The sequence below is a fragment of the Rhea pennata genome, chromosome 2 (assembly GCF_028389875.1).
Source record: "Rhea pennata isolate bPtePen1 chromosome 2, bPtePen1.pri, whole genome shotgun sequence".
Lineage (NCBI taxonomy): Eukaryota > Metazoa > Chordata > Aves > Rheiformes > Rheidae > Rhea > Rhea pennata.
The window spans coordinates 33,856,714-33,883,801 of NC_084664.1; the positions used below are offsets into that span (position 1 = coordinate 33,856,714).

Sequence of the window (27,088 nt, forward strand, 5' to 3'; positions counted from 1 at the left end):
TTGGCAGTGCTGTTTATTGTGCCTGAACCTGAATAAAATCTGCTTCATTTTGCTGTAGCTGCAAAGCCTGTAGGAGAGAAGTAAATATTTTTTATGGCCATGTGAAACTCCAAATATATACTAGGAACAGATCTGTTAAATAAGATACTTTTAGTTTTATCTTCTCTTCCCTATTTCCTATCCTCCTTCCTTCCTAAAGTGACTGTATTTCAAGAGATTTAGAGAAATAAGTCCCAAATTTTTTTAATATTGATTTAAGTGGGGAGAGTACAGACTGGAGAAACAGTTAAAGAAAGAAACCGTACTTACAAAAAAGATAAGGAAGCAAGTGAGTCAGCATGTGTGACAGAAAAAAGATAGGGGGGGTCAAATATACATTTGAGAAAAAAAGATACAGAAAATTTTTATTTAAGTATTTAATTCTTTTCCTCTCCCTGGCTCTGCTCACTGTGATCATGTTCTTCCCAGCAACATAAATCGCTGATACTAGTTGTATAGCAAAACACATTAATCCTCATTCAGAATACATCTGCAGTTTACAGGTGTAAATAAGCTTTTGTTCTTTAAACTGGAAGTTGTCTAGCCAACTTTCTTATGAAATACTTCACCTTTTGGTTTCTATCTCTTACTGTAATGTAGAAAAGAGGAAGATTTTTTTTCTTATATGTGAAACCTTGTATTAAGTTAACTCTGGTAAGATATAAGTGAAGCATTTGTGATAAACCACATACTCATTTGTTTTTCATATAGCATTACTTTAATAAACAAATCAGTGTCACATTCCTGCATGACGCAATTTCAACCCATTATTAATCATACTAAATGTTATTTTGGACCTTTACTTTTTTTTCCCTAAATATTGTCAGTGGAATATTGTAGGCCTCTGCTGTTTTCTTTCAGCGAATTCGAGGTCGAAAAGCCAGTCTGGAGGAAATACAGCTGGTTCACTCTGAACATCATTCACTGCTGTATGGCACCAGCCCCCTGAACAGACAGAAGCTGGACCCCAGGAAACTCCTAGGTCTGTACAGGCCTCTATTCTACTGAGAACAGCACATTCCAGCACTGTCATTAGTCATAGCTGGTGTCAGTTTAAAATACTTGGCAAGCAGTGTGACAAAAATTCACTTTTTCCAAATGCATTGCTATGTGGAATGAGAATGCTACAATGGAAGCCAAATATAGATTAGCAAAATGCACAGGCTGGAAAACAGCAAAAGGAGTTTCTCCACATTTGCTTCAAAATCATCTAAATGTTAACCCTTTATTGTAATTTATTCTCCATCAGAGGGCAATGCCAATTTGGAGCACAGTTGGTTTTCGGTCTCCTTGTGTTCTTTGATTTGAAAATGGGCGTTTAAGATACACTTGCTTGTCAGAATTGCTTGTTTGCTGTTCTCATTTGCTTTACTTTAATCATTATTTGAGCCACACTAAGTACAAATACCATGCCTAGATCTTGGTAAGATGTGAACTTTATTTTAATGCCTTCCATTATGCTGAATATGATACCTTTCTCAATAATATGAGAAAACATATTAATATAGTAAACGGACCTATGGATATACAGAATATCAGAAAACTGATATCGTCATGTGAAATATGTCTATGCATAGCCAGCGTTCAGTGTGTGCTTTTATATCAGGAAAAGTAGGGTTAAATTCAGCTCTGTAGCATGAAGCAGAGCATCTTGTCAGATCTACTACAGTGAATGTGAAAGGAAACACAATAGTGCATTTTGGAAATAATCTATGAACAAAATCCTGCCCTTTGTGTCATAGCACGCTAGATGCGGTACTAGAAGTCTCTGCTTTTTTTAATAACACTCATTCTAAGATGTGGAGTTTTTCCTAAATATAACAAAAACAAACCAAATAAAAACAATACTAGCTATCAAAAGAAATTAATGCTGCACTTCTGGTGAAATGTGGAAACTATTTTGCTTTAGAAGCTGAGTTTCTTCTGTAAAGCAGACTTGCTTCAATGAAGACTAGATAATAAAAATGTCTTCATCACAGTGTTATTTAAGTTTATATACCTCATAGACAAGACATCATCAAAGGTTAAAAATACTTGTAGTATGATGTATTAAGACAGAGCTTGAATTATCTGTGTACAGCAGTTTCCCCCTTAAAAACCAAACCAAATCAAAACAAATTCTTTTCCGCAAAAAATCATATATTTAAAAATTCCTGTAAAATGAAAATTTGGAAGCATTTTGATTTGGGTTCATCAACATTGTCAAAATGTTCCATTTTGATAGAGTCAAGCATTTCATTTAGATTTTATTGTTGATTCATTTCATTTTAATTTTTACATTACTAAATATAACATACAATGTTATAAAATATTGTTTCCATTTTGAATCTCAGATGTTGACAAGCATACGCACATGCAGTGTGTAGTTTCAGTTACAGAGTGAAAAAGGTAATGCACCCGGGTTCTCCTACTTTATTCCTGCGTACGTATCAAGAATGCAGAAAGCTTTGTTTATCTAATCTCAGAAAATAATTTCTTCCCTCACGGTTCTTTTATTCAATGCTCTTTGCCTCTTTTATTCGACACTCCGTCTAAAACATTTATTCTCTGAATTTGTATCAAGATCATGCTCCAAGCATACATTCTGAAAGTATCCTTGGCTCAACGCCCTTTTCTGTCTCCGTAGGATGTTTTCCTGCTGTCTCTCGCAGTCTTTTATCAAGACAACAGTCAATGAAACACCCTTCACATATGCTTTTGCATGTGTCTGTGTTTTGGCTGGAGGGTTTAATCATTTGAGCTTTCTGACTCTCATATAAAGGAACTTAATTGTCTCTTATATTTTCTCAAAATGAAATGTCACCGTTCCACCTTTCATTGTCCCCAGGTCAGTGTTGTTGAACCTAACCAATACTGACATATTAACATTTTGGTAGAGTATAAAAAATCAAAATGATGTGTATCAAAGGAGAAAAATCTAAAGGAAATGTTTCTGTTCAAAAATATCATCAATAACAATGTTTCATAAAACATTTTTGTTTTGATGAAAGTGATTTTTTTCTACAGATATTGTTCCCTCAGAAAATGGCTTTGCACTCTGCAGAAAAAGAGGACCTAACCATTCCTTCCCAAAGGACAGAGGCACAGTTTATTCTCCACTTGCATTCCAGAAAAGTGCTTGTTCCCTCTATATGGTCAGAAGAATACACCTGCACTGTTTGAAGCTCTTTTGTTGCTAAAATGTACTTCCTGTATCTTTCAAACAGAAAAGAAACAATTGAGGGAATTAAATTTAAGTACGACTAAGGATAGAAATGTCCTACTCACTTGTCCTAACTGCTTGTTAATAAATGCTTATTTCAGTGTCCATATTCAGGAAAAAAACTCTGGAAGACTGCAAAGCAAAATGGCTATAAAGTGCTGAAAACAGTGACAATTACGCACACAGTTTTAGTTCTCATGTGCTTAACGCTTTCAGAATATAAACTGGCTTGAACTCTTGGCTTTATTTGCCCTGAATCAGAGACTACAAATGCAGCTATTGCAAATGATCACTTCAATTTTTACACTATTGAGCAGTTAAACTTTTGACTGATCATATTTCATTGCGGTGTGTTAAGCAACATGTTATGTTGCATTACATTTTCTTGACATGAAGGAAACTAATATGGAGACTATGTGTCAGCACGCATTATGGTTTTATGTGACAGAATACAACCTTTCAAATCTCTTTGAATAAGCTCAAGGGCAGAACGGTTTCCAAACAGGTCTTAAAAATTTGTTTGCTTTTTCCCTCTCCAATGATAATTGAGAAAGTGTTTCTAAAAGTAAGTTTCCAATGATTACAAATTTGTGAAAATGAAATATATGCTTCCAACACATCCCCAATGGTGAGGCAGTTTTAAAATACGATGAAAAGATGCATTCACAGAGCATCTGCAAGTACATTGCAATTTCAAGTCAGTCAAAAAATGACTATTTAGCAGAAATGGCTTCATCCTCGAGGGATGATACAAGGAAACCATTAGATTCCTCAAACTCACATTGCTAAACTGTGCCTTTTCACAAGCTAACGTGATTTTCAGTTCCTTTTTTTTTTCTTCTGAGAGAGCATCACCTTTCTTGCTTATTAAACCCTCAGCTGTCAATAGCCTCAGCAGATTCCTGAACTTCTGTAGGGGCCTCCTGACCTCAGTGATAGATGTTGTAACACTTAAATTTGATTAACCACTTCTACTGCCTTTGTGGGTTGACATTTTAGAAGATAAAATTTGGGGATTTTTTCTGGCTTTATCCGTAAATTGTTTAGGTGAATCCTCCATAAAAAGTCATCTTTTTCTCAAATTATTTACTGTTGATTGCAAGGTCTGTCCCATGAAAAGCCAGAAAAGTTAGATTTTAAAATTTTCCTACTATCTTACTTGAAATGTCCCAGGATCTTTTTCTTTATTCTAGAGGTATTCTGGAGTGAGGAAGGGAAATCACTGAGTATTTGCCAGGTTCTTCTGGGGCATCATTTCCAAATCATCATGGGAGTTTCTCATGTTGTTTCATTTTCAAGGTTTGAGTGTTGGGAGATCTTTTCTTTCTATGAAGATAGAGAGGTGATGGTCTCACTTTCTCTTAGTGGGACCTTTCCACACACTGATTTTTCCAAGAAAATTTGGTGTTTCTCTTGTTCTGTAAGCTCTGTTATCTGCTTTTCTGATTATTATACAATAAGGAGCAAATGTCCTGGCAAGTTTCTTGATATATTGAAAAGCCATTCTGCTTGTTTTTTCCCATTTTACTACTATTTGTTGACTGATTTTAGGGCCTTGCCTCACCATCTGTTTTTTTGTCTTAACTTTCTGTTTGTTTGTTTTTATTAGTGTTTATCATCCAAAATATGTCCAGTTGCATGGAGATAAATGAGAATTCATCTATTCTTTCTTATGTCCCAACCGTGCAGTGGAATTAAAGAAAAAGAGTCTAGTCATTCAGTAGACTAAAAATGCCTTCTTTTATCTCGCATTACAGCTTATGTTCTCATTGACTTCTCCTGATACTTTAACAGCACTCGTTTTCAGTCATCTGTTCAAGACTTTTTGATCTTCACCTCAGTAAAAAGTGAAAAATTGCTGTTTGCATTGGTCAGTGGATCTGCTTAGCAAGGGATCTGGAAAATCCTCCTAGACCTCTACTCTGACAAGCTCCTTCAGTCAACCTATTCTTGCATGCCTGGGACCATGCCACTAGGATTCACAGTATGAGGATGCTGGGCATAGCTGCTGCACCTGCATTTTCCCTGGTAGCTTGCAGGAGGCTTTGTTTTGGTTCTTCTGCACACTCTGCAAACTGATCAAAGGCCTCCAGCCGCTTAAAGATGTATCTTGGATTTTACTCAACGTGTAAAGCACTTTCTTCATCTCAGACCTTGCAGCCTAGTCTCTCATACTTCAAAGATGATGGCTTATAATTGTCTGTATACGTTTCACTGGCACCTTTTAAACATGAGTAACTGCAATGTTTGCCTCTTCCTTAACAATGGGTGGCTGCTCTTAGGTAACTTGAGTGATTCACTATCTAACGTTTCCTCCATATGGCACAGTTACAAAGCTAGTTCTGTGATATGGCCAGGGAAAAGCGTATGCTCTCTTCCACAGCTGCCTTAGGATCAAATTACACACTTGAATAGCAACTGCATCAAATCCTGAGATCTGAACTCGGTTTTAATAGTGCTCTTATCAAGACAAATAGTGAGCTTAGTGGTTTAAAAAGAGGACATATGAACAAATAAAAAGGGAGGATAAATATTAAGATAAAACCCATCACATTATATAATGTATAAATCAGAATACGCATGAAGTTAGGCTTTAGGTCTATTTATTAATTTTTTATGCTTCCTTTAGAGGAAATTATTTACCGAGTAATACTGAAATAAATAGCATTTCATCTTATGTTTAAAAAATATTGATGTATTGATTGAGTAAATGCACTTTTGCCTGGATAGGAAGATAAAGACTGAAATTTCCAAAGGATCTGGGTGAGCTAGGCACCTAGAGCAGGAGTCAGCTCAGCTAACTTTTTGGATAGGTGAAATTAAGAAATTAGTCTTCAGTTCCTTGTAAGCTTAATGAGGCTCCCTCTGTTGTCAGTGAAAAGAAACAGGCACTTCTCGAAAATAATTCATTCCATCGGTCATGGAGGCTGGGTAGAGGTGTCTTCCTCTCCTCACTGACTGCAGGAGAAGCTGAGATGACTAGCTTAGACTAAATGCTTATCTTTCCGGCAGCTAATGATACCGTGATGACTGCTAGCTCTCGTTCAGACATTCTGTGGTGATTGGATCATTACGTATATGCTCTTTTGCTCAATTTTAAGATTTGTCATTGCTGCAAAAAAGTAATTTCAAGGTCCCATGGCTGATTTGCTTTCTAAGTACTATTAATATTTATTCTAATGTATGGTATTTTGATTGTGTAATATAAAAATTCAGAAATCAGAATTACTATTATGAAGGATTACTGTTCCAGTTTTTGATAAACAATGCTTATTGTTTCTTTTTTTCTTTAATATATAGGAAACGTGTCTCAAAAACTCTTTTCCTTGTTGCCTTGTGGGGGACTTGGGGTAAGTAGATGCTGTTTTCTTTGTAAGAGGGACAGCACTAAACAAATATATTCATGATCTCTTTAGCATTGTTGCATTATCAATTTAAAATCTTCAGAAGCTAATAATACATGTAGAAATCAAACCCGAGCCATTATAATATCATGTTTTTAAAGACACAAAAGACAGCACATTGACATAAATGTACGGAATAGTTAGAAAAATATTTTGCTGTAATAATGTGTAAGTTTCTTAACTATCCTACTGTTTTTGCACAAGTTCTTTATGTTTTTTGAAAAATTTTGCAGGTATGGTTGTTTATAGAATGGACTTTGAATAAGCTCTCTTATGGACTGTTTGGAAGGAAATATAGCTTTGCATTACTCAGAAAAGAAAAAAATTACCAAAACTTTCAGCATAAGCAGAACTGCTTATAGCTGCTAGAACTTCGTAGATACTGATAGATTAACTCAATAACTAAACATTCTTACGTCCTGTTTTGACACTGATTCAATCCGAGATACAGGTCTGCAAGTATGTATTAGTGATCAATGAGCTGACATTTACAGGTGAAAAGCTGTTATAAAATTAGGAAAAGAATTGCTGTAAATTATTGAAAAAAAGTAGAATGGAGATTTTTTACTGAAGTTTGTATCATGCTCATGTTAAATTCTAGTCAAGATAATATGAGGGAGAAATATTTTTCCATCTACATTTTTTTCACACAGAGGCATTCTGCGTTTTTTAATCCAGCTGGATCCATTACCTATTGTTGTCAACAATATCAAAGTGAAATGCTGATACTGATGGCCTGGCTGGATGATGTAAACATATTTTAGTTTCTGTTCACTGTTTCTTAGCATGCAGGAGTAAAACCACCATCTCTGGAGTGCAATTGGAGCTATAGGTCAACCTCCAATGCAATCTTACAGTGTTTTTCTTCTCTCTACTATAGCTCATCGACTTGTTTTATTTACATTTATCCTTCACAAAGGATAAGTTCCATACCAGAGTAATCTTTTTGTTGTTGTTTTTTTATTATTATGAGATGGCATCATGAAGCCTGAAACTGACAAAATACACATTAAGAATTTAACAAAAATAAATATATTTTCCTTTTTAGTTTTCACTATTTTTATTTTTTTTTGAGGATTTTTGAACTATGAATGAAGGAACAAAGGATTGGTGGTAATCATTCCAGGTCCTCTATTGTGGATTTATGCTTTTTAGGGATTCTGCCTAAAATTTCGAACTCAGTGATTAACAACTTACTATAATTGAAACGTGAGGATCATTTATTTATATGGATTAACTAACATTACACACAGATATGTATGCAGGCATATGTACATGCACCTTTATGTGTGCACCCACACACATACACACATATATACTCTTTTATATATAGAAAGGTGAAAATAATTGTCATAAAGACAACTTTCTCACTATTATTGCAGTTATTAGGAAATGTGGAGAGATCTGAAAAAGAGTTTTTATAAGCTTTGAAATATTAAAATGATTGTGGTATTCTTTGAAAGATAAAAATATAAAAGATCTTTCCTATGAAGCAGGTTATTGAGGCATTAATGAGTTATGCCATAAAAATCTTGAATAGGGGTGTACTTTGATTTTTTTTTTATAACGAAATAAAAGTATGCTGTCCGTTGTAACACTAATGCAAGCCAGAAATGCTGAGTGTAACTTCATTTTTTTAAGCACTTAAATTTATCTATGCTTTTTTTGTGGCTGTTTACTTTATTTCTGATTTAAAATAATGGAAATTGTATTAAAGAACATGTCGTAGAAATGGATCCTTTATTTTTCTTTTCTAGTTGGTTTGCTTTACTACATATTATTATTGTCAGACTTGCTATGGGATTTTTTTAAAGGAATGGCTTATGACCTTTTTCAAGGTAAATAATCAGATTAGGAACTCACTTTTACTGATATTTAGTTGTTTAATAGTTAAAATGAGCTCTGGAAAAGGGAGACACTTCATCCTGTGTAGAAAGCAATTCCTTTACATATCTTTGAGAATGATGGTGGAAAGAAAGAAGCATTGCTACTTAGTAGTTTTCAGTATAATGGAGGATATGAAACAGTGAGCAATGTAAAGCTGTAAGATCATGGTTTAGGTCACGAGAAGGTTCTGTAAGGGGGGACAGAAAAATCTGAATTTGATTTTTTTCTTTTATTTCCTATTCTTGCTTGCTTGCTTGATTACTTGTTTGCTAAAAAATGCAGTGAGAAAGTACTATTATAAAAACAACAACTTTGATTCTTCCATTTATGATTGTGTCTTGAAGAATGGTTTTCAGAGCTCTTTGATCCTACTGTCTTCTAACCATATGGAGACCTTGCCGGCTGTCATTATGCAGCCCTTGTATTATGAAATAGATTAGTGGCTAAACTATTCACACAGGGGATGGGAAGCCTAGGCTTATTTATCTCTGCTTCCACACTGGATTTAACAGCAGATCTTCCCTTTTTTGGTTGGGGGGAGGATATTATAACCATTGAGGAGATCGCACACTGTTTTTGGTTGAGGACCACTCACGTGTTCCACTGAAGCTGTCCACTGTTGAAAACAGTTTAGGGCTCCCAGACCCATGGGACAGAGCAGAAAAGGGGTATAAAGGCCATTTATCCAAGTCTATAATCTATCTACAATGGATTTGCAGGTAATGTGAAATCCTAGCTCTCAGCCCCTGCTCCAAAGACAGCGTACATATTTCACATGACAGAAACACAGGGCAAAACTCTTGGAGCAAGGGCTGTAACCTAGAGCTCCCTAGGCAGTGAATAGCTGATGAGCTATAAAGATTGTACCAGCATGAGTTTGGGATGGCTTGCATTTCTCCTGAAAATCTGAAAGGCCCAACTAACCTCCATAACTCTGAATTTCATAATATTATTTATTTTGTTCAATAGTACCAAGAAACTGCAGTCAAGATCAAAGTTCCTCTTCTTTCAATATTATCTATGGTTTCAGTAAAAGTTCTTTCAAGAATTTTGCAAAGTAAATGAAAGACAATGGAAATAGCAAAACTCCTGTATTCTCTGATCCTGTTTCATCATGGCTCTAAAGCTTTCACGTCAGTGCAAATTGCATGTAAAGGTACTGTTTACTTATTTTGTAAACATTTTTCATCCATATGAATTTGCTTCCAAGCAGTGAAAGCAACTGCTTATGTCAGGGTCATTCGTGAATTTGACTTGGTATATTCAAGACTTTCAGAAGAAAACCAGACAGTAAACTACATAGTTTTATAAGAAACTATAAAAGTAATAAATTTATCTCTCCCTCTAAGAAAATGAAGCTGTCTCATACCAACAGCCAAATTGCACAAGTGTCACAGATGGAGAAAGAAATGTTGACTATATCTAACCTCATAAATTTGCCCATAATAGGCTTTCTTTCAATGATGGCTCATTATCATAGGACTGTCCAGGGTCAGCATTATAACAGCCCCTGAACTATGGGACGTCCCTTTTGCAATAATACTTTTTATTCTTTTTTCAAGTTTGACACTGTTCCAGGAAGAGCAATTCTTAAGCAATCCTAAATACTGGGGGGTGAAATTCCTTGTGCTGGAGAAAGACAAACAGCTCAAAGGCCAGTGTTTTTAATAACAAGAGATAGTTCCTTGCAGCTGGTCAGAGGTTTGGAATGTGAAGAGTATTCCAAGAAAGATGGGTAGATTGCAGGTAAAATAGCCAAATGGAGAGAATAATCACAAATTACTTTTTGGTTCAGTGGACTATCAGACAATTTCAAATTTTTTCAAGGATATGCAGTTATTAGAGATGCATTTGATCAATGCATACAACTATTCCAATTTCCCCCCCTTCTTTTGTGCTAAGAAAATGACAATAAGAAAAGCAGAAATCTACTTTTAATGGGAGTAAGTTTCATCTCCTTGCCTCAGTCTGTCACTAAAAATAGTGATTGTTTTCCTGCCTGCTTGACCTGCTGCTGTGTGAAGAAATCTTGAAGTCATTTCTCAGCCATATTTTTTTGTCTAGTTGATAGGCAAAAAAACCCACAAAAGCAAAGAAGAGCAGGCTTTTATGATAATGTCATCATCGGCTCCCAGCTTCAAACACTTCTGCGGCTTTTGAATTGTCATTTATAACTTGGAACTGAACCGACCCATAATTCCCCTGATGCATTTAGAGAAATTGATAACAGACTGCTTCTTTTATGGCTCAGAGGAGGCAACTCCAATCACATCACTATTGGCAGTCAATATTATTTTCTGACATGGTTGTAAAAGTATAAAGGGGCTTATGGCATTTGTTTAGATGAGGAATGGGCTCTCAAGCTGTGCTGGGGTTTATGGGTCCAGATTACTGAGAAGCAAAGGGAATATGATGTTTGCAAACAGGATATGATTTTATTTAAGTTTGAGTTTCATACGTTGTTCCCTGGGGATTGCCCTGCAGACAGAAGAGAATTTCACTTTTATCATATAAAATTGGGCAGTTATCCAATTCAAAAAAAAAAAAAAAAAAAAAAAAAGAAAAAAAAAGAAAGAAAGATATTGCTGCAAACCTGTACTGTGCAAAGTCAGATCCTTAAATTGCATGAGAAGGCGCTGAGGAGGAACATCAACCTGCAAGAAATCAGACTTATACGGAATAAATGTTTAGTGAGCCGAACAGCATGGTTCATTGGCTAAATATTGAGCTGTCTGAGGGCTAAACGGGCTACATTTTATGGAAAGTACATTGCATTCCCTCTAATTTTGCTTTTGTGGCAGTAAAATGGGGATCAGACTTTCTTCTGGGATAAGCTGTGTTGTTTCATTAACTTTAGTATAACTTAGATCTTTCATACTAGAAGAGAATTCGGGCCTGTAACTATATACACGTATAAAAGTAAGGCTTTAAAACATTTCTATACTTTTACAAATCCTTCAAAATGCTCAAAGCAGCTAAATTCTCTGAATGCAAAAGCAAAGGAGTTAAAGTCTTACTTAAAGACTTATACAGGCATATATTTAAATATATGCTTGTGCACGCGCATGCACACACATGCACACAGGCATATACATGCTACTCTTGATTTTCTTCCTGACATTCCTTGCTGTGGTAGCTGGCCAGTACTGCTTTTTCCCTTGGACACACAGGAAGAAAAGCAAGATGAATGATAATTAGTCCACAACTTTAAATAATTTATCCAGCCAGTATGTTGTTTTGTGCTAATTCTCATTCTTTCCTTGATTTTTCCAGTCTAGGGGCAAGAAGAACGGTCAGCATTCACAAATTAGGAGTCCAGTGCACTCCCCTTATTTGTATAAAAGTTAATAGTACCCAACCTGCCCTTTTGTAAGAATTAAGAAAGTATTTGTGGGGAGGTTGTCTCCCAGTAGGAGATTTAATCCCTAGACTGTTTAGCGATCTCTCCTTATATCAACATCTAATCCTGGCTGTTAAGAAAGCAAACTGCCTGTGGTTTGGGCACTCAAGTTAAGCATCACCTTCATGCAGGTGCTACAATTAACTTGTGTCTTTTTCCTCTATATCCCAGGCTTTACTCAAAGTAAACCACTTTAGTGTGTGGTGCTGCTAATGCTAAGGTTGTGTGTTCAATCCCCACAGGAGCTATGCTGAGGGTTAGACTAGATGACCTCCAGAGGTCCCTTCCAACCTTACCATTCTATGATTCTATAGTATTTTTATAAGAGTGATGAAAAATATGTCTGTTTCTCTGTTTGGAGCAAGTCAGCTGTTATTTCTAAAAGTTCACAAACCCAATAGGATATTTTCCATTCTGTAATCATTAATGTACCATGTTGTCAATATGTTCACTTGTTAATTCAAAGTACTTGAAAAGTATTTTGCAAAGTACTTTGCAAAGCTTTTTTAACCTACTGAAATTTGTCAGTCATAACATTTTGGAGCAGATCTCAAGAGACTTTTTGGAAAAGAAAAAAAAAGGACATTTTTACCTCCTAAACCTCTCCGACAGCTCAACCATCTACAAAGACATTCTAAGATTTTAATCAGAACAAACTCACAAACACGTTTCACTTTGATATGTTTTGCATGATTTTTTGGGGCTCACAGTTACAAAGCTTCGACTTTGTGATGTTTTCTGCTGAAGACATCAAAATCTGTAGTCAGAAAGGCCATCTTGGAGCCATCACAAGGCATGACTCATGGCCACTAGAGATGGGGATCCTGAGGGAGGGCCCTGCACAGCTTGAGGTTTGTCCTCCCAGGGCACTCAGGTGTCTGCATGCTCAGTCATCTAGCACAGATAAACCTATTTGGGCTGTCCATAAGATGGGAGGAGTAGGGTGTAATACCCTCCTGGCTGCTACGGAGACCACTGTGCTCAGCTGGTGTACTTCCTACCAGTTCTGACAATTCACTGGACTGTATTTTGTATGACTGGATCAATGAACATTACACTTTACTCATGCTCTTTATACTCAGAGAATTGTAGTCTTTCTAGCTGACAGATTGAAGGCAACCTGAAGGAGGAATGGAGAGATGAGAGAAAACCTACATTTACCTCTTTTTAGTTCAGAGCAATAGTAAAGCATTACTCAGAAGACTCACTTGTCTGGCTCCATGTATCCAATTTTAGGCAAATCACTGAAACACCAAAAGGAGGTGCCTGACTACCCCTGCTTGCCTATGCAGTCATTAAGGAGCCAAGTGCACCACTAGAGCAAGAGTCACTCCACCTAAGGTCTGAAGAATCTGGACATGCTTGTTTCCCTCCACTGATAGGGAGTTTACACAACTAAATTCCTAATTTTAGGCATATTAGTTAAAAAAGAAAAGTTAGGTAAGTGTGATAAAGTGAGTCTGGATGATCAGAGCAGGGACTAATTTGATATTCTTCACTTACAGAGATACAGAGATTTCTTTCTGCAGATCTGGAATGTGCGATGTCCTTGAGGAGGTGGGTGGAGGTGCTGCCTTTAACTTGTCAGAAGAGTAGCCACAGTAAAAGGAAACAATCTCTTCAAATTAAAGGGTAGACAATTTCCAATTCTTCTCCTTTCATTGCATTGAGGTGGCCCTGTGCTATCCACCACATAGCTCGATGTTTAGAGTAGAGAAAGGCAAAATTGCTCAACTGAGAAAGAGAGAGAGAGTTCATTGGCATTGCTGCAGGCAAGTCTACTTTAGAAATGTCCCAGTCTGCTTTAACTTCCAGCAGGTGAGGATAGCAAGCTAAGAGATGGTAATCTGAAAACTTGTGGCAAATGCTAATGTTTTCTGATTTTTAGCAGACAACTTTTTTCCTTACTACTAGACCAGATTCAATGTAAACAAAAATTCAGCACATGCAGCATATAAAATTATTATGAAATTAGTAAGCTACCATAAAGTCCGTCTTTTACAGGTCTTATTTCATTTTGTGTGTTCCCTAAAAAATGCTGAGCTGCCTAAAGCCAGTATTATGAAAGAAGTCTGCTTCTTGCAAAGATATTAAACCATATACAGGTAACTTAAATGTAAATAGTGGGATAATATCTTATCTACAAGATATGTTTACATGTTTATGTTTACAAATACAAGTATTCACTGTCCCCAGACAACTACACACACGTATATGGATTTGACGGGAATTCTGAAAATAAATCAGAATTCAAATTTGTACTTTAAAAACACATCATATGCTTATTGATAGAATTTAGCTTCTAGCATTGACAGAAAAACTCTCTGAAGATGTACTGCACTGTACTGTGATTCATGTACAGCTTATCTGAATAAGCACTTGGTTCTAGCATAGCTCCACAGTGGCCTCTGACAGAAAGAACATTATCTACATCCAGGAAGCTTAAATATTGTGCATTGGAAGAAAGAGTTCAGCGGCAAGTGGCCAAACTTTTTAGAAAGAAAGCTTGAATTCAGCACATAAAAGATTCTACACGTTATGGCTAAATACACGTTGTTCTATCCATTTGCCCACAAACTCCTGGAAACTACGCAATCAAACACAAGGCAATTGCACAAGCATTTTCACACACTAATACGTTAAAAACTAAAACAAATGTCAAGTTAAATTAATAGAGTACTCAGGGCCAGGCCTGCAAGTGCAGTAACATTTTTACAAGCATCTGGTGATATATGCCACATATCTGAGACTTGAATCTGGGCCTAAGTGTTTTATTTATGAGTTTTTTCTAAAAACAAGTTCTAATCCACATCTAATCCATGCTATCCTCCCTCCATTCCCCCTACCAATGATCAACACATCACCATCTCACTAAGGTTTTGAGTTCCTTTTGGGTGTCTAATGTATGCTTTATGAGACCCAGAAAGTCTGAATGCTTGTCATAAAAGTTTGTTTAGGAGAGTAACTAAATCAAAATATTTCTTCTGAAAATATTATTGTTTTCAGGCCTTAACTTGACTTATCCTGATTCTTTTCTGATTTTCATTTAGAATACAAAGCTATTTATTTTTAAATAAAAATTTCACATATTTACTTGCTTTTTTTACCAATGCTTGGAAAGTTTTTGATGGATATTTTCTGAAGGTTAAGTTTAATTTATAATCGCTTTAAAAGCTAGTCCACTATTGGCAGTTAAAACTAGAAAAATGTCAAATATTCTACTTAGATAGGTGCATGTGCTATCCACATTGCTTGTTGCACAAAGAAAGGTTTTGGGGTCAGAATTAATATCCGTTAAAGTTCATTAATATCCTCTAAAGTTCTTTTAAAAACTTGTATTTCCATGAATATTATTGCTGATAGATTCATTTACTGGAATTATACAAACACAACAGAAGCCAATGCAGCCCAAGTGAATTCCACATTTTTTACTTAAGAAATGATTTGTGAAGTACTTTTGAACTATTCATCCCACTGGGATCTAAAGATAACATCACCTTCACAATTTATTTGAAAATCACACTGGAAAGGTAAGTATGAAAAGTTGCTATTTGGGTACTCCATGTGGCAAGCATTTTAGATTAAAGTAGTTGAAAAGTCCTTTGGCAAAACAAGTCTCCGATACAGCTGGAAAATTATAGTAGAAATTCAGGAAGCTGAATGTACATATTTTTCCTGAAGTAGCCCACTTTCACACTTCCTGCATGTGGGATTTATGGAAGAGACGTCAGCCATACATACTTTTTCTCCTTTGTTCCTTACTGAGAGATGTGGATGACAGGCCATTCATTAGAGACTCTTTCTTGGGTATGATGTGCACACCTTAGCTTCTTTAGTCATGGTGAGATGAAACAGAAACAGAGAAGCATGGGGAGGATCTTTTGATTCTTAGTGGAAATCGTGGATGTGATGAATGACCGCCAGTAAATCTGCAGGAATGGGAGGGGAGAGCTCTGAGCGCAGCACCTGGGATGTTGAGCTGCTGATGGTGGCAGGCACACTATTTCAGACCTCTGAACTAGTATTTGCTGGCACCAGCTGCCTCCAAGAATGGCAAACTCCGTGCTGGAAGTGATAGCCAAATGCCACACGCAATTTTCAGAGGTTGCAAAACTTTAGGAAAACACTCTATTTCTATCTTCTTGCCAGAGAACTAAAAACTCCAGTGATGGAAACATGTTTGCTCTGGCATAAGTGGAAGAGTGTGAGACTCCAAACGTTTTTTAAAGCTAAAGCAGGGGTATTTACTCTACAACATGCAAATTCTATTAAATTGCAGAATCACAGAAGAGGTCTGTGCTCCTATATTTTTTCTCAAATATTGCTTAATCTGTTTGTTTATGGCAGATGACTACATTGTTATTGGTTCACTAGATTTTATTTACTTCTCAGTTTTATAGTCATTTATATCTAAGGCGTGCATTTTTTTTTATGTAGTGTGTTCTTCCAGATTTTGTGTTGAAATGTATTCATCTGAAATGCATATTGGATTAAATTCCATCTAAGAATAGCTAAGCCTGATGTCTACTCATTTAAGAGAGAGAGAAAAAAAATCATTATAAAAATACTGTGAAGAACTGCTACTTTTTTGTTTCTTGTCTAAGATATTGGACATATAGCATACAATTACTGCCATCAAAGGATTGTCATGGATCAATATTTCCATGCACATGTAGATAACAAATTGCATTTTCCCACTATTCTCAGAGAATAAGTACAGGACCTCTTGTAGTTCCAAGTGATAACTCTTGGAGGAATGCTTTTGATTTTCGTGGTGGCAACAGTTGTGCAGTGAATCTACAATGGGATGAGAGATTTAGTATGTTTTTAATTCCTTTTAGGAATGGTCACTGAATGGAATCAGGAGTCCATTGCAGAAGCTGCACCTGTGTTAAATCCAAAGAGCATGTGTGTGTGATAGAGAAAGAGAGGGAAAGAGAGAAAAGATGCTCTAGGATGCCATGTCAGAATCTATCCTAAAGCTTTGGTTTTCTTTTATATTGTGATCCTGCTGTCAGTAAATGTTTACATAAGACAGCTTCAGAGTTTATAAAAATTAGTTAAAGATGAGAGATAACTCACACAAATGAATACACCATGCAGGATGTGAAAAATGGAAAGGTGAGTCAGACTGAGAGTAGAATACCTGGTCCAGAGTAGTATGGCAAGTGACAATAAGGCAGATCCCAGGAGGTTTCCAGAGAATGGGACACCAAAACAGGATGAGGAGTGAGGAGGTTCTCTAGCAGGGGAAGGAACAGATAAAACAGATAAAAAAAAAAATCTTTTAAAAATGCTTTAGAATTGTTGTTCATGCCACTTTTTTGCATCTCAAATAAATTCCTGATAAATAAAAGTAGCATTTCTGTTTTCAGTAACCATGGTGATTTCAGAACGGCCTTTACATAAACAATCTATCCTTCTTGGATATATTTCCATATCCTCTTTCTCCACCTTCACATACAGATACCACAATGTGAACAAGGTATAAGGAGTTCGTAACTTTGAGGCTTAATAGCCAATCTGTCTTAATATGAAATCTTCCAGCTGTGATGTGGTACAGTGCATGCTTTCTATCTGCTAAAACATCTCTGCTGTGAAGCTTGTTTGTTAACATGTTTTTGGTATACCTAAAGCTTTCATTGCAAAGCTTGAATTATCACATAGATATTTCTTGTAGGAAACATTCATATTACATTCTTTTCATAGTCTAAGGCAGGGAATTTCTGCACACACCACTTGAAACATTAGTTGCATTCAGTCAGCAGAAGTTACCTACATTTCTTTTCACTTAAGTCATTCCTTTCCTCTTTAATGCCTCCACATCCACTTCAGGGACAGGTAGCTTAATTTCTATCATCTGTAGCTTTACAGAGTATTAGCTTTGCTACACATGCCAATGATTGAGCTATACTAGATGTGCTTGAAAAAACCTACAACCTACAGTGCTCATTCAGGAAACTCGGAGTGAAGTAAATCCATATGTGTGTTAAAAAGTTTAGTGTTCAGATATGGCTCGTGTTTCTGGCTCTTGTGGCTATCATGCACAGTCCTTGTTCTTTGAAGAGCTGCTGCAGTGATAGATTTTTTGATAACAAAATATGTAGTATGTTTATGGTTTAAAACTAACATTTTGATGCTTTAAAAATGTTTATTTTTCATTTTGGTTAGACATTCAGAACAGACATTCCATTTTCCTGTCCTGTCAATTTTTAAAAGGAATCTTACCTTAAGAATATGTGAAATTAAACAGGAAAAAGCATGCTAAAATTCTGCATGAGAATCTTAGCTTGTGCTAGAAATGTTATATTTTCTGTAAATTTTATTTGAAACTTTCAGAAAAAAAATCCTAATGGAGAGTTTTTATTAAATGCTGAGGAAAAAATAATTTTTTACTAAATTTCACTTGACTTTATCACAGACTGTGATTCAGAAAGTATCACATTTGTTACAAGTTCATGCATACTTAGCATCCAAAAAATACTGTGAGATATATCTGATATATACATGAAATAGAACCAGAAACCACAAAGAATCTTATTCCCCTTATGCATATAAGTTCCAATCATTTCATCTCCTATGAATAAAGCAAGCATATCTAGTAGCTGTACTTCATAGACAGCATGACAACTGGACTAGCTCATAGCTATAATTTTAATGGGCTTGCCATTGATATCAATGCATTTTCAACAGCAAGTTACTAAGTAAATGCTGACTGACATCAAAAAAGAAAATCTCTGTTTAAGCACCTGAAACATTTAAGGCAAGGCAAGAGATAGATAGCACTAACAGCAGTAGAGATATAAAACAGAATGAAATGAGTGGGATGGTGAGACCTTTGGCTGTAAGATCAAAGTTTCACTGGGTTGTTTCAAAGGAGATGTTCCTCAGAAATTCAGTTTGATTTTTGCAGGAATATGGAAAAGATCTGACTTCCAAGTTTGTAATACTGTGCCTCCCATGGTACTTACTCATATCCGTACGTTAGTTTTCCTGTATTATAATTACTATACACTCAGATATGCAGCTTGAATGGGCTACCCCTTGCTTTGAGAGTTTAAGATTCGATACATGTGCTATCCCAAGCAGTCAGCCAAAAGATCCTGAGTTTCCTATGTATGTTTAGAGAATGCCTTGGGAAATGCTATTTTGTTTCCTGGTTGCCCATTTTATGTCAAGACTAGTTAAAATTAGGTAGCAGTTGTTCAAGTCATCTGACGGAAATTTTGCAGTGAACATATCTGGCCTTATTGTCCCAGTTCAGTCTCCTCACACTCAGTTGAAAGCAGAAAATGATAAATGCTGTACCCTTGCCAATACACAGTGTTCAGCAGTTGGAGAAACTGCCGTCTCACGTGTCAGAGCAGACAACTGTCTTGAAGGGTGGGTACTCTCAAGCTGTGGTTACAATTTTAACTTAATCGGCCTTCCTGGAAATGAATCATAGCCCCTTTGAGGATGCAGGCTCCTGCTCGTGCCCTGGTGTACCGAGCAGCTGCCATTGAATCATTTTCATCAGCCACTCCTTCATGTTAACCTTAATTTGCTAGCCATAAAAATGGTAAGAAAGTACTTCTTCCCAGCCCTCTTGTTAAAACTTCTTTAAAGAAAGCACTGCATAGTATTTTTCAAACTTCATTATGATTTGATTAAATTGATTTGACCAATGACCTCTACTTATTTATTTCTGTGTTTGTTTTAAAAAGTATGAATTGATTCACAGTTGCTTTAAAGCAACAGAGCCTGAAGTTCTGCCTAATGTTAAATATGTCATCAATTTTTTACTACTTAGTTTCTTTCTTATTTCTCATTGCAATATACTGAATTGCCTATTTGTGTGTGTCTTTGGGAAAGCTACTTAATTTCTTTAAATCTCAGGTTACCAATCTGCAAAACAAATATTATAAATCATCTTGTGTCTACCTGATGATGCTTAATTGTGTTTGTTCAACATTTTGAGATCCTCAGATGAAAACACAATGTGCTATTACTATTAATACTATTCTAAACTTTGCAAAACCAATCTTCTTATTCAGGTCTATTCTAAATAAGAGTATTTTCATTTGTTCTGTTGCATGCATACAAAACTGATAAAAAAAAAAAAAAGATAGAAAACTCAGGACAGAACTCTATCACAGAAAAATAAGATCATTTTAGTAGCTGAAATATAATATTATTGTAACCATAATGATGAAGACATTTGACAGGTGTAGAGAAGATCAAGCTTCTTTCTGTTTCAACTGACTAATCAGAGAATTCCTCAAAACCTCCAGAGTCAAGTAACAGTTGCATCCATTTTCAATTACTTGATTTCTTTTTTCTTCTCCTTTTTTTTTTATTTTTAGAAATTAGGAACAGAAGCTTCTGGTTCAAACTAAAAACATGTCATGTATTTGGAAATTATCCAGATAGCATCTGCCACAGTATTTTGTCTATCTCTAAACATTTTTCTTCTCATGATAAATTTGTATGATATGATATAATTAAATGCATTTCCCATGGAGCATCAAGGAAGTCTGGTTGGCTGCTTGGATAACTGTTTCATGCTATCTCACTCTATCATCTCTGCTTGACATAATATCAAACAAGGGATATACTACATTTCCTGTATATCTTTTTGTTTGTTTCTGCAAATAAATAGTTACTAAAATATATAGATTTCAAAATAATTTTTGGCTTACTGATTGTAGCTGTAAATCAGGTCTGCTTTGTTGTCTTTAAAATATTTTACTATATACTATTCTTGTGAAGTTTTATTTGTGACCATTTCTCATTTAAAATGCGTGAAAGAAAAATTTCTCTGGGCTTTTAATAAACCACATCCATCTATTATAAAGTGTTAGATCCTAAAACCCTTCCATCAAAATTTATCAGGTCATCAAAGCTGGAGATACCACAGCAGGATTATTTTATTTTATTTTATTTTATTTTATTTTATTTTATTTTATTTTATTTTATTTTATTTATTTCCTGCCTATCGCAATAGCTGGTAGTGAAATTAATGTAAAAGATTATTCTGATATCAGTCATGTGAAAATGTCTTCTGTCTTTTGTGAGAAATGCAAACCGTTACTGCCTTGGCAAATGTATAATGATCTCGGCTGCTGCTAAGTTTTGAGTACGGCACAGGTTTTCGCGACTCCTCCTCAAGCCGGTAGCCACAGATTTCTTCCGAACGCTTTGCGCTGGCACTTGCAGCTCCTGGTTTTCCCGCCGAAGCGAGGGCCTCGGCGCGCGCGGCTGCGCCCGGGTGCCTGACGGGCCGCGGGTAGGCCAGATCCGGCCGATGTAATGCTGTTTGTAACGAGAAATCTAAACAGGGAATGGCAGCGAGGCATGACAGGAATGTGTTTCCATTGGAGAAGTCCGTGTAGAGAAAAAGTATAAGCAAAGCCATGTCCAGAAGGCCTTTCAGCTGGCCAAGACGGAAGACTAATGTTATTGTACATTGGCTGTCACTCTGCCAGCCCTCCCTCGCTGATTTGTTTTCTCTTTCCCTCTCTCTCTCCCTCTCCTTCCCTTTCTCTCCCTCTTTCTTCCCTCCCGGCCGGCTGTTTGCTCAGGTGGACAGTGACACCATTTGGAACGAGCTGCACTCGGCCGGGGCTGCACGCATGGCTGTGGGCTGTGTCATCGAGCTGGCTTCCCGAGTGGCCTCCGGAGAGCTGAAGGTGAGGTCCGGGCTGCGCCGTGTGTGGGAAAACGCGCCGGGCGGACGCTGGAGCGGAGCGGAGCGGCGGGGAGCAGGAGCAGGAGGAGGAGGAGGAGGGCGGTCGCGAAGGCGTGGTGGCCCCGGCGGCTCCGGGGGGCAGATCCCGCCGCCCCGCGCCGCCCGTGGCGGCCGTGGGGAGCCCTGGCCCCGGCCACAGCGGCGCGCGGCGCGCGCCTCTCTGGCAGGCTGCAGTGGAACTCCCCTTTGAAGCGATTTTTTAACGTGGTTATTTAGCCACGTGCGTAACCTCCGAATGCCACCCAAAGAGAGGAAAGGTAAAGAGTGGGCGTGCAGGTTGTGGAGGAAGAGGGAAATTGTTGATTAGGAGAGTAATGATCCAGAATATGCCTCTCCATGAAACGGCTTCGAACTGACTCACTTCATTGTTCTCCGTGTCCTACCTTTTTTTTTTTTTTTTTTTATCTCCTTTCTACATGAGCTGCAAAGAATGATGTACAAACCCCAAATTATCCCCAGTCTAAACAATTTATAAAAGCTCCAGACCTGACAGACTTTGACATTTTATTTGGTATTTTAACAGCCCTATTTAAAGGTACACCATATGCAGTTTGAATGCAGACTTGCCCTAATAAACATTGTTGGAGCTAACATGTCTCCTTAATGAAACTGTTTATACGCTTTCCAGTCCAAATACTAATGGATCCAGTCCTGTTTCCAAAATCAAGAAAGAAATAAATATTTTCACATTAACATTGTGATATTTTTAAATTCCAAAATACAAGGAAACTTGTGGATTTTCTTCTTCTATCTCAGTTTTATTTCAGCCTAAATATGTTAGCAGCGTCTTAGTAGATGGGTGCCTATCTGTATTTGTGTGTGTGTGCATGTGTGTATATATATATTTATAAAAAAATATATATAGTGTGTATAGTACTTAAATGGTAGCATGTCGGAGTGAAACATACTATTATATCTTTGAGTCAGTCAAATGTATTTACTAAACTTTCATATTCAGATACTGAAATCATTATCTAAACTAAGCACATACAAATTATTGAAATGCCAAATCAAGGACAAGGCACATCAACATGGGACCCTGTTTAGCAGCCTTTCTTGTGGGCAGTTCATCACCATTAGGCTTCTAAGGCGCAACAGGATTCTTTATATGACCCAGAGTGCATTATTCCCACACAATGGGAATAATGCACATTAAGTAAGTTTTTTCGCCAGTTTTTAATTTTGATGAATGTAGGACACTCTTCAGTCTTTAAGAGAACGTTAGAGCAAATTCTGATAAGGGTAATGAGATATGCCTTACATGCGGGGGGGGGGGGGGGGGACACACATCATCAGGGTCTTTCACTGCTTATCTCTATACATTTATGGTGTCTTTTACACTGTGTGAATGCTTTTTGGTTGTTTATCTGTGTGAGATTGACAGCTGAAAAGGATCAAACATCAGCCACTCTAAGACCTTAATTGCTACTGAAATTGCTACGATCTGTAAACACATTTTTAAAATTGAATGCTAATTTGTAGTTTACTCTAAATTTATTGTTGATCCCAATCTGAATCTCTGTCTAACACAAAGAGAATTGAGAAAGTCTCATACAACCTCCAGCTCAGATATAGGAAATAAAACTGTCCAATAGACTTACCAAAAGGTTAGTTTACCCTAAATCATTAAGAAAATAGGAATGGAAAGATCTAATGTGAAAGGGAATCAGGAGTACTCGTGCTATTCCTGATAAACACTTGCTCTTATACTTCCAAGATGAAGTCTAATGATTTATGTGCCAGTATTCCAATTATATGAAGTAGCAGTCTGCATGTGGTATTTATAATTTAAAGTGAAAGAATATGGAAAATTTAGGAAAGGTTATTGGAAATGTTATGGAAAGGTTACCTCTGGAGAATTTTTCAGGGCTGCCTGACAGAGGAAATGCACACTAGTGGAAATTCCATGAGTGCACTGCTCCTGATATTAGCTGTTTTGGCAGAGTTTTCCAGCATTTGCTTTGTCATTGCATCTTTACAAAACCAAGATTTGCTGGCAAGATACTAATAATACCCATCCTCACATGGTAAGCATACTTCGGGAGATTTTTGCAGTGTATTCTGGGGCTTCCTGCATGGTGTGCAGGATTAAACTTTATGTAGCTCTGGGTTTTTAGCCCGGAAGATTTCTACGTCTCAATCCACCTTCAGGACTTTGCATGTTGCTTTTCCATCTGCTGCCACTTTTCCTCTGGAAACATGTGCATTGTGCTGGTTAGCTGTTTCAAGTATAGGGGAAAAGCCAATTTCATAATGTATAGAGATCTAAGGAGAAGTAAGTGAAGCTGACCACTTCTATATGCATTCATTAAGCAAATATGTGTGTGAAACAACCACTTGGGGCCTGTACTGTGAGCACTGAGTGGGAGGATTAAACTGTGATGGGAATCTGGAATGATCTACCACAGCTTCAGAACCTTTGCATGACAAAAAAAGGCCTTCCAAGAGTTGTACGTAATCTAACAACAGCTCTGTAATGTGTAAACAGTAAGATGAGAGAAGTAGAAAATCATGTTGTAATTTTTCCCTGCAAGTTTACAACCATAGATTGCTGTCACATGGTGCACTGTCAGTTTGGCATCATCTTAAGAAAAAAAGTATATTATGAGACAGGACATAGAGACTAGTTCTGAACTCCCACAGGTTCCTGAGAAGAGCTGCATACCCTGCCCCTCACAAAGACAGTCCTGCAATACACAGCAAGGCCTTCCCACACGGTACTGCTCCAAAGTGCTGCCAAGGAGACCCTGGCTTATCTGCACTGGAGAAGGAGGTTGAACCTGAGTGTCATCTTCCAAAACAGCCATGATGACTAGGGTAACCTCAGAACTTTAGCTCGTAAAACTTTCTAGCACAGACAAAACCTGAGACAAGAAGACTTGCAAATGAGAAATTAATATCACTCTTTTATAAGGTGCTTTTCTGACATGAAAATTATCACATTTGTCAGTGGGGTTGGGGGTGAGCTGCCCAAACATTCCTTACAACTTGAAGAATCAATGCATATGTTTTAAAACACAATCTGACTTGATTTTGCTAGAATTAAAATCAATAGTGTTCAATTAATTTGAAAAACAAAGGACTTACAGTATTAGAGACAAATATTTTCAATGCGATAACTATAGTAAAGAAAGTAACAAACATAAATTGCCCTGTATTGACTGGCATCTGACATTAGAGACTTTTCAGTTTCCGTGCTTATTCTGTCCATGGTCTTTACTGACATTGCTTGCTATTACAAGAGTATTAATAACAGATTTGTACTGTAGATTCATGCCACTAAGAAAAGGATCGAGACTACAAAACCAATAACCAAAGTCTACAGAACAGCTGAGAGAGCTGGGCATGAGTCAAACTCATACTCAAGGCAAAAGGTTCTATAGTTTATTCTGAATTTCCTGAGACTATCAGTCCCATTTCACACAGGTCTCTTCTCAGGACAACAGCATTTTGTTCATCTGATTTGGACAGTATTCAAAAACTGACCACGAGTTAGAGGAAGTTGCTCTTCATTGTACTTCAAACCCCTTGTGAGATATCAGGTTTCTTTGATCTCCCTGACTAATGGTGAAAACATTAGAATGACAGCCCTAAGGATGTAAAACAATATGGTCTACTGAAATTCTACTGCTGCTGTAATAGTAAATTAATGTTTTGATTTTTTTTTTATCAAGACAAATTATCCCTTACATGGGGAGTCTTAATCTGGATGTTTCTTTTTTGATTATATCAAGTAGGTAAAATTACCCATCAAAATTAAGGATTTTTTGCTGCTATAATGAGCACTCATCTGAGATCCATTTTTTACACTTCAGAGATAATTTTTAATAGAAAACCAGGAATCACACCAGTGAAATTAATATGATAAATATGATATTATAGAGTCATGTGCTGTGTTTTTTTCATCTGTTTATTTACATTTTCAAAGAAGGCAATTTTGGCAATATTACTAAAGGAGAAGAATGTAAAGACTGTATGAAATCTTCCTTCTGTGGATTTTACGTAGTTCAAGAAGCCTGCTGATGGCTGGTGAATATTGTATGTTATATGGAATCATTGCCACAGGTCTCCTGTCTAGCTGGCTTTCTCTATTAACCTCTCCTCATTTCTCATTTTCCCAACAGATTTATGTAGTCAATTTTTGATACTATGCTGTCTGTATGTAGATCTTTATAGGAGTAGAGTATATGGAACTGCCTGAATATCATTCCATTTTAATCATTAGATATAGATAGGAAGTAATTGCAATAGCTAAGAGATATTTTACGGTATATAATTATTGGGGCTTTGGGAAGCAATATAGGTTGTGCCCTATATATGATTTCTTGTGTGAAGCATATGTCATGAACTTGGAGATTTTGTCTCTATCCCCTATAAAATAGTTATGGAGCATACTTTCAGAAAGAGGACCTTAAAAATCTGCATCAGCAGAGAGAAATTTCTTTCCTGGAGGTATTATGGAAAATAATCATTTTCCTTCCTTCTTCCATCCTTGCCTTAGAATAATGCCCTTCCTATCTCACATTGTCATAAGAAAAGAGAAATTTTCTGTGAGTATGTTTGAAATTGAAAGAATGAATATGGAGGCTCAGACTGCAGTACATGTGCTGTAGGGACCGAAGGCTGCTCTGCAGTTTGTAGCGTGTCCCAGGCATTGCTGATGGAGAGTAACACTGATGAAGAGTTCAGTGATCTATGGCTAGTTGGCATGGAAAGGTGCTGCCCTGCCATGCCCTGTCTTCCTGTTCGTTCCCAAACCACAGCTGTTTTCATCAGCTGCTCCCCTTAGGCCAGCTCTGGTGCTCCTCTGACCTCCCTCATGGGTGCTAGGACTGTGCAGGTCCCCGAACCCCCATGTCAGATTTCTTTTGGTGGAACAGAAAGGAGAAGGTTTTCTGTATCTTTGAGTTCCTTTGGACTTCAGATTTTGTTTGTATCTCAATGCTTGCATAGAAGCTCACCTTCAGGGCTTAGCTTTTCCAAATATTTTTTTTTTCCTGAAAGAGTTTAAGTTACTCGTACTTCTATTTGGTTAACTAAATTATACATATTGATGCTGACAGCTTATGTTGCTGCTATACATTAGGTGTTTATTAATTGACTAATAATACTTAGGAAGATGAAATTCAAATAGTTGATCGTACTAGTATGATAATTTTCTTGGAATTATATTTTGTTGAGTAAAGTCCTTCAAAATATTATTTGTTCTTGTAATTGTTGCTTTAATGCATGTTGCTTTGTAACTAGTAAATGTGTCCTAACTACTTTTCTGGTTAAAATATATATATATATATATATATACACATACACATATATATATATATATATTTGTCTGGCTCTCTTAATGTCTTACAATAGACTAGGAAAAAAAAAAGTTCTAACCAGCCATAATTAAAAAAAGTATATCTAATAAGAACCTGTTTTTA

General features: G+C 36.7%; 1 protein-coding gene across 4 annotated transcripts in view; it reads left to right on the forward strand.

The window, feature by feature from the left end:
• Window positions 1-27,088, forward strand: part of HDAC9 (histone deacetylase 9) — a 491,690-nt gene that overhangs the window by 360,970 nt on the left and 103,632 nt on the right. For all 4 annotated transcript variants that reach the window (XM_062569202.1, XM_062569200.1, XM_062569203.1 and 1 more), the window contains 3 exons: window positions 901-1,021; window positions 6,542-6,591; window positions 21,496-21,603. In XM_062569202.1, coding sequence (XP_062425186.1) covers window positions 901-1,021; window positions 6,542-6,591; window positions 21,496-21,603 — 279 coding nt within the window. The remainder of the gene's footprint in view (window positions 1-900; window positions 1,022-6,541; window positions 6,592-21,495; window positions 21,604-27,088) is intronic.